The sequence below is a fragment of the Oncorhynchus clarkii genome, chromosome 20 (genome assembly GCF_045791955.1).
Source record: "Oncorhynchus clarkii lewisi isolate Uvic-CL-2024 chromosome 20, UVic_Ocla_1.0, whole genome shotgun sequence".
Lineage (NCBI taxonomy): Eukaryota > Metazoa > Chordata > Actinopteri > Salmoniformes > Salmonidae > Oncorhynchus > Oncorhynchus clarkii.
In genome coordinates, this window is record NC_092166.1 from 32,723,394 (window position 1) to 32,732,025 (window position 8,632).

Here is an 8,632-nt window from a genome sequence, read left to right on the forward strand (position 1 = left end):
AGCATGCCAGGGCGGATTGCAGAGGTCTTGAAAAAGAAGGGTCAACACTGCAAGTATTGACTCTTTGCATCAACTTCATGTAGTTGTCATTAAAAGACTTTGACACGTATGAAATGCTTGTAATTATACTCCAGTATTCCATAGTAACATCTGACAAAAATATCTAAACACACTGAAGCAGCAACATTTGTGGAAATTAATATTTGTGTCATTCTCAAAACTTTTGGCCACAACTGTACACCTTACCGTGAACTGCTTACTTATGAGCCCTTAACCAACAATGCAGAGTTTATAACCAGTAATAAAAATGTGCTAAATAAAGTAAAGGAAAAATAGTCAAATAGCAACAACAAAAAAGCAGCATATGTCTAGTGTGAAGGAATGTGAATGTACAGTGCATTCAGAAAGTATGCAGGCCCCTTCACCTTTTCCACATTTTATGTTACCGTGCAGTAGCAGAGAGAACCGTCTATGACTTGGTTGTTTGGACTCTTAAACAATTTGTAGGGCTTTCCTCTGACACCGCCTGGTATAGAGGTCCTGGATGGCAGGACGCTCAGCCCGAAGGATGTACTGGGCCGTACGCACTACCCTCTGTAGCCAAATGTCACCATTTAAAGATGATATTTGATTTTAGGGAAATATAATGTAGACCTAGTATCAGTACAATGTCATTGATCATTTTCATCCCGAAAGCGCCACTGCTCTACAAACAATTTCTCGTCGGGAATGGCAAAGCATAAGCTGTAATGCAAATTTTTGCTACCTATAGAGGCGGTGATATAATGACAATGTGTCACTACCTACAGGGGAGGTGATAGGCCTACTTCGCAAGACTCTTCCACATTGTCTTGAAAAAGGTCAGTCCCACCCAATTGACTTTATATGCACGCTAATCAGCTATTTTTTTTTTCAAGTGCGCCCTCTAGCTTTTCTAACTCTGTGTCTTACTGTCTGTCATGAATTAAGGAAGCGTGACTGACTGGTTGTGACAGCACACCACACTTGATCCACAGGAGTCCGGCAGAGACGTGCCTGTGTGCTCGCCAAAGCTTCCATCTGTTTGTGCGCGACTGGTGAGGAGTGTCCGTTATTCACTATCCTTATGCTCTCCCCCCTTGCCAATGCCCTGCCACCATGCCAACTATGGTGGTGAGAGCTATATTTACAATCAGTTGTCATGATACTGGTTCAATGAAAAGCAAGAGTAAAATATTGATACCTTGTAGCCTAAGGTAATTGTCGAAATATGAAACTACCAACAATGAGAAAACAAATCTAATTTTACATTGTACCACTATAGACTTCGAAAATACTCACCAAAAAGAGACAAAGGGTTAATGTATATATTAATTTTAATATGACATGTTTATATAAATCTTCCTAAGAGGTGTGCACACTGCAAAACACATACTGGCAAATAGGGAATATAATTAGTTATGGGACAAGCAGGTTGAACAATGCAGTAAGCCAGGGTGGCTAGCCAGAATGGTAGGCAAAAATGCCAGAGATTCAAAAGTCAATGAAATGTTGTAATCAGGTCTTGCCATATTTTAAGGGGCTACAGGATTTACTTTTCTTGTTATGTTTAAAAGTGTAAATGAAAAAGATACTACAAATTGATTGCACATTGCCATTTTTGTGCCATAGTGCGCATCAACTCTGGTGTCTGGACAAAAATAATCTCTCCTCTACCCTGAAGGACAAGTTACACACAAGCTGAACACATGAGACAATTCACATATCTACCATGCAAATTCTGTCTTTGTGTTTCCCTCCACCCCTCATCTTTTATTGTTTCTCTCAGACATTAAATTATATACATTTTTCAGTCTCACCCTTTTCCCTCCCCATTCCTCTTTCTCTCCATCTTTTCCCTCTGTCCTCCTCTCTCCATCATGCAGGCTGTCTCCCTATAGGGGGAAAACCAAGAACCCGGAGAAGGTGGAATACTTCCAGCCACCCATCAGGTTTCCCCTCTCTAGTTTGAGGTAGGCCTTGTCTCCCCTCTCCATGATCACTAGGCCTGCGTTGGTGGCTGCCTCCCGTGTCACATCCATGTCCCCAGCGAAGGCTGAGATCATTGGCCACCCATTCAACATCAGACTAACCTAGAAACAACCACACGGTTAGTCTCAATGTCAAACAACTAACTATTTGTGGGACATGCATGGTGCTACGCTACATGCTCTATGTTTACGGCATGTACAGTATGTCTCTCTCACCTGGATAGTTTGTCTGTTGTAGGCCTTCACTACGTGGAAGTTGAAGCTGTAGACTCCCCTCCTGGGGGCTAGGAAGACACTGCTCTCCTGGTCAAAGTGATTGCCCACATTCACCAGGATCTGAGGTAAGAAGAGAAAGGGAGAGAATGAACACAGGAGGATAAGAGAGATAGGGAGGTATGGGGTATAGAAATCAATCATTCATCAATGATCAATCAAAGAGAAACAAATCAGTCAAAGATAATCAATGAATAAGAAATCATTGGTCAACTTCACCTGTTGATGTACTACTTTATATGGTCAATATTCATTTCGAATTTGCTCACCTGGTCGAAATAGATGATCATGGTGCGGTTGCTCATGTCTGTGGGCTCGTGGTTTGTCTGGCGGGTGGCAGAGAAGGCCACCCGGCCGGTGCCTGAGCGTACTGACATGCCCAGGGCATTTCCCGCTGGCTCAGAGTTGGGAGTGGAGTCACAGATCACCAAACACTTTCCTTCCAGGACTATAGGCTCAGTGTCATTCTGGGCCTGGGCCCCTAGAGGCCCCCATAAGAGCAGCAGCCCCAGCAACACTGTGGGCTCTAAGGTGGATGAACGAACCACCTTGGGATACATGCTTTTAACTGTCTTTGTTTTGATTGTATATCTGTTATTAATTCTAGTATGGAAAGATTACAGACATAGATAAATATGCCCAGACTAAATAGATTTAAAACGCTAAATATTCTCTCGGGTCACTCAGGTCCTAAAATGTCTCACAATTGATGTTGTAGCTGATATTCAGCAGGATCATTAGTGTCCTCAATTGGTTGGACTTGGTCCACCACCCTGTTCTATGACAGCGGTCTCCTATCCCACCTAGACGATATGTAGGAAGTCTCCCAGTAATAAATATAGAGGTTTGTCAACAGGTAGGACTCACAGACTGACAACCAGGAGGGTTTGGAGTTATCAGTGTTCAGCAGAAGTCGACGAAGTCGACAAAGTCAACATACAGTCTCTCCCCCTATTTACCCCACACTATCTGTCTGTCCTTCCCTCCCTCTATCTCTCTCACTCTGTTCTCATGGATATCTCTCCTGTGATTCTATGCTGGTTTGCAACAGTGGCAGTAGGTGGCAGGATAGCATTGGCAAATAGACGTTTGTGTGCGTTCCAATCTACTGCATCATCACACAGGACCTGAGAGAAGGAAGGAGAAATAGTGGGAGGGATAGATGAAGAAAGGTAGAGTGAGGAATCTCGGCTACCATAGAAGAGGATGAAGAGGATGATGAAGAGGATATTGTTAGGGGGGGAGGGGGAATGAGGTAACGTTCTGGACCGGTGTCAGGGGAGGATGTAGAATCCAGGAGGGAGTGAGAAAGAAAGAGGGAGTGGGGGAACAACTCTGCTGAGAGACCATCTGTCTTTCACACGCACTCTCTACCTCCTGACGTTCCATAACATGCCCCCCCCCTCCTCGTACCCACCATGTTCACACGTAGTTTCTCCATCATCCTCTTGTATTTTCATACAAATTCCTTAGGTGTTTATCGTTTCACAATTACATAAATGGTTACTGTATATCACACGGAGAAGAAAGCACTTCGTCCTCAATTGATATTATAGATAGAACAACATTTTAGACTGTACCCCCTCTTTATTATGGGATTTTCTCACTTTCCTTCTACAATAATATCGACATGTCGTCAATTCAAGTGCAAAAAAGACACTCTGACCCCATTCTCTGATGATCACATTCTCTATGACACTAGTGATTAAGACTGTTTTATCAACCACCTTATAAAACCACCACACACTCTTTCTTCGAACACACACAGACGCACTCTCTCACACCAACCCAAAATTGTTTTTTTTTAGAGAGTTTGTCCCCAATATTCAACAGTCAGAAGATTAGCAGTTTTCCTGAACAATTCAAGATGTTAACACAAGGAACTTGCAGGACTATGCATTTATTCACTGAGTACTGTCAGGCAATCCTAGAGTCTAAGTTTAAGTTCGTAAAGAAATAGTTGAGGGTATCACCTGTTTCAGTTTGAAAGGTGTCGTCCTTATTTTCCATATCGGGTGAAGTACAATTTTGCTCCTTGGAGATGGAGTGATAGTCACATATTCCTCATAACCACTTTCTACTCTGTTCTCTCACATTCTACAGGATCACAGAGACCTCCCTTTGAAACAGGCATCTAAATGACCATGCCAGAGGACCCACTGTGTTATAATCTCTCTCTCTCCCTCTCTCTCTCTCACACTCTTTAATTCTCTGTCACTCACCCACCTACTCATTTTCTCTCTAACAATGAAAAGTGGCAGTGCAAGTATTGCATCTGAGATGTTTTAATGTTGAAGGTAATTTTGTGACATTGTTTAGTCTGACACGAACTATGGCATTGATTTAAAGCATGTGAATCTACCTTGAGCATCTTCCAGCGAATCCCTTTCAATATAATGGCCTACATAATTTCACTTTTGAGAAAGATTCTAATGTCTGATGATTCTGTTATCTATACTACAATATGGTTCAGTCCACACACCTTCCATCTCTTTTTTCTCAACACTATTTGGGTTATTTAGCTTGGTACATGAGTGCCCCAAAGAACCCATTTTGATTATTTTATGCATAAAAAATAGTCTAAACAAACTCAGAAAAGGAAAAGGGACCCCATAGCTATGTTACATCACAAGAATCTAGAACTATCCACTGAATGTTACATTTTCTTTAGAATATTGTCCTGTAGTTTGGATGTATTTGATTAAAACTCTCTCTTGGGTCCAAGTTGCTTGGGTCTTTCAAATTCCCCCAAACTGTGACAAAAGTAGGACATACTCATCCATTCCTTACTGATTCAAAGTCATAGTTCATAGTACTTTGAGTCCTGAGCTCTGTAAGAATGTAGTCTTACCATTTGTCATGCTCACGCAAGCTCTATTGTTCATCGTCCAATCCCCCATGAGGTCCCGGGAGATGTTCCAGAAGGAAACCTCCCGCAAAGTCTCTATCCTTGAGCTCCCACCCTATTCTAATTCTCTGGTTCCTGATGATCTCTCACACCCTCACTATGGAGATTCTGCTATGGAGTTCAGCTTTGTAGAGGCCAAAGCCCAGGCACACGGGCTGGCTGAAGGAGGTGGTGAAGTTGTGCAGGTGGGTCAGGGTGTTGGATGGCCCCACCTCGGAGAAGGTGATGGTGCCTGCGCCATAGTCCAGGGCCACGCCAACACGGTTGCCCGACATTCGACTGGAGATGCGTGTCTTCCTGCGGTTGTGCCAGGCGGCTAGCTTTCTATCATGCTGCTGTGTCAAGCTCCAAGACATCTGCAAGTCAAAACATCATCTAACAGTGAATATAGAAAACCAACCATTTCATTTTTTTTTATCACGATTTGTTTCTCGTGATAAAAGTTCAAAGAAACTAATTAAAGTAATTAACGATGTCTCTATCCACAGTTTTTATGCGACTAAAGAAGTGGCCTGAAATTTGTTGGTGGGAGGACCTGCAGAAATGTGGGTGAATTGTTTTGCCATGGGGCAAGTAGAAAAATGTGAAGTTTTATAGCTAATCTCATGCTATTCTACACATTTTACCATGGGGTAGAGAGACATTTTTGGGGGATTATGAGCTGTGTTGTTTGCTAAATGAACAAATGAAATAGGAATTTGCATGGTGCATATAGCCATAGAAGCACAGTGACATATGCCTCAATGCAGTTATATTCCTGACTTATTGGGGGGTGTGGCTTTCAGTTAGATATTTTTGGCAACCCATCCCGTGAGAGTGAATGTCATTCCAGGTAATCTGTTCTCTTATATTTAATCAAATCTGGCTAAACCAGTGCACTGCTTCCTATGAAATCTATCTGACGGTGTTTAGGTAAACAACAAATAATGTCCCATTTGGAACACAAGTAAAATCTGATTGGGTGGACCTGGCTCCCCAGGGGGTGCCTACGCCCCTGGAGTAAAGTTATACCATATAAAAAATATATATATATATATATATACACTACCGTTCAAAAGTTTGGGGTCACTTAGAAATGTCCTTGTTTTTGAAAGAAAAGCAAAAAATGTTGTCCATTCAAATAACATCAAATTGATCAGAAATACAGTGTAGACATTGTTAATGTTGTAAATGACCATTGTAGCTGGAAACGTTTTATTTTTTTTATGGAATATCTACACAGGCGTACAGAGGCCCATTATTATCAGCAATCATCACTCCTGTGTTCCAATGGCACGTTGTGTTAGCTAATCCAAGTTTATAATTTTAAAAGTCTAATTGATCATTAGAAAACCCTTTTGCAATTATGTTAGCACAGATGAAAACTGTTGTTCTGATTAAAGAAGAAATAAATCTGTCCGCCTTTAGACCAGTTTGAGTATCTGGAGCATCAGCATTTGTGGATTCGATTACAGGCTCAAAATGACCAGAAACAAAGGACTTTCTTCTGAAATTCATCAGTCTATTCTTGTTCTGAGAAATGAAGGCTATTCCATGCGGGAAATTGGCAAGAAACTGAAGAGCTCGTACAACGCTGTGTACTACTCCTTTCACAGAACAGTGCAAACTGGCTCTAACCAGAATAGAAAGAGGAGTGGGAGGCACCGGTGCACAACTGAGCAAGCGACAGCGACTTACAACCCCAAGCGACTTACAGCTGTAATCGCAGAAAAAGGTGGCGCTACAAAGTATTAACTTAAGGGGGCTGAATAATTTTGCACGCCCAATTTTTCAGTTTTTGATTTGTTAAAAAAGTTTGAAATATCCAATAAATGTCGTTCCACTTCATGATTGTGTCCCACTTGTTGTTGATTCTTCACAAAAAAATACAGTTTTATATCTTTATGTTTGAAGCCTGAAATGTGGCAAAAGGTTGCAAAGTTCAAGGGGGCCGAATACTTTCGCAAGGCACTGTATGGCTTTTTCTTTGCAACTCTGCCCAAAAGGCCAGCATCTCGGAGTCGCCTCTTCACTGTTGACGTTGAGACTGGTGTTTTGCGAGTACTATTTAATGAAGCATCAAATTCAAGCATCAATAAATGACAGCATAGGTTTCAAGTTTCATGCTGGCTAGCTGTGGGTGTTATCCTGGGAGAAAGTTAGAGGAGAGACAGGTGTCAAGCCATGGAAAGGTGATAAGCATGATGAGTTTGCTATTTGTGAAGAGAATAAAAACAGTTATTCTATCAAGACACGAGGAACGTGCATGACAAGGACATCTGATTGGTAGGGCTAAGTAGGAATTATCATTTGAAATTGTGAGAAAAAAAGTTCATCCCAGTTCTCCCCTAACCATCATATATGGAAGTAAACATAGAGTCACACTATGATCATGTGGTGGTCCTCCCACTACGACTCGGGAAACCATGCAGTTTATTAGGCTACACATTAAATACATTATGATGAACTTCACAGGGTGGTGAAAGTGCATGGGGATGAGGTTGATGCTCCTTTCCAATAAATATTGAGGGTCTTATTCTGGCAACATGATGATCGATACATGACTGCCGTTTGACCAAAAAAATATTCTCACTCTTATCCATAATGATCTCATGATGTAAACTAGCCTACTCGCACACCACTGCAAGCTGTTTTTTTTGTTTTGTTTTTTAACTAGGCAAGTCGGTCAAGAACAAATTCTTATTTTCCAATGACAGCCTACACCGGCCAAACACGGACTACGCTGGGCCAATTGTGCGCCGCCCTATGGGACTCCCAATCACGTCCGGTTGTGATGCAGCCTGGATTCGAGCCATGGTGTCTGTAGTGACATCTCTAGCACTGAGATGCAATGCCTTGCGCCACTCGGGAGCCGACGTGCCAGAGTAGGCACATTTAAAGCAACAGTTTTTGTGACAAGTTTAAAATACGATTGATTTAAGATTTTTAATCTGTTCATGAAACCATAAACGTAAAAGTACATTTTATGTGCACTACATCATCACGCACTGATTTTTATCCCCAACAAGTCTGTTTGGTGGAAACACACCACTGGTGGGAAAATGCATATTTTATTTATGCATATCTTTATATATTTGCTATAACAACACATGGCGAGACCCACATGCAGACACAGGAGGCCGGATGGCCGTCGATGAGACAGGGAGGAGGGGTGGACCTGGAAACAGTAGACAGAGGACAGAGAAACAAGAGCTTAATCCTGGACACATGAAAGTGGGATGTATACGGAGGGTATGGGGCAACCAAAGACGAACAGCAGTGGGACTAAGAACTTTAGAGATGGGAAAAGGACCAATAAAACGTCGGGAAAGTTTACGCGACTCCACCTGGAGGGGCAGGTCCCGCATAGACAACCATACCCTTCTGCCCAAGACGTTAGCGGGGAGCCGGAGTCCAGTGGTGGTCGGCATGTCGATGATACCTGGAGGTGGCCTTGTGAAGA

General features: G+C 42.3%; 1 protein-coding gene and 1 long non-coding RNA gene across 2 annotated transcripts; one reads left to right on the top strand and one right to left on the bottom strand.

Annotated features, from left to right (window-relative positions):
* The first annotated feature begins 973 nt into the window (after nucleotides 1-973).
* On the top strand, nucleotides 974-2,336 carry LOC139376257 (uncharacterized). Its single transcript, XR_011627897.1, has 3 exons — nucleotides 974-1,076; nucleotides 1,905-2,128; nucleotides 2,248-2,336. It is a non-coding gene; the product is annotated as an uncharacterized lncRNA (long non-coding RNA).
* Nucleotides 1,374-5,275, bottom strand: LOC139376256 (cerebellin-1-like). Its single transcript, XM_071118599.1, has 4 exons — nucleotides 4,256-5,275; nucleotides 2,552-3,409; nucleotides 2,226-2,345; nucleotides 1,374-2,111 (listed from the first exon to the last, which is right to left on the bottom strand). Exons 2-4 carry the CDS (start codon nucleotides 2,840-2,842, stop codon nucleotides 1,914-1,916), a joined length of 609 nt encoding a protein of 202 aa, XP_070974700.1. The 5' UTR covers nucleotides 2,843-3,409; nucleotides 4,256-5,275; the 3' UTR covers nucleotides 1,374-1,913.
* Between the last annotated feature and the right edge of the window lie 3,357 nt (nucleotides 5,276-8,632).

What these genes read in the sequence shown, in the direction of transcription:
- LOC139376256 (XM_071118599.1), bottom strand. Translation starts at nt 2,842, where the DNA reads ATGTATCCCAAGGTGGTTCGTTCATCCACCTTAGAGCCCACAGTGTTG. An exon ending in TGATCATCTATTTCGACCAG is followed by an intron (nt 2,346 to 2,551) that starts GTGAGCAAATTC and finishes TTCTTACCTCAG; the next exon opens with ATCCTGGTGAATGTGGGCAA. An exon ending in ACAACAGACAAACTATCCAG is followed by an intron (nt 2,112 to 2,225) that starts GTGAGAGAGACA and finishes GGTTGTTTCTAG; the next exon opens with GTTAGTCTGATGTTGAATGG.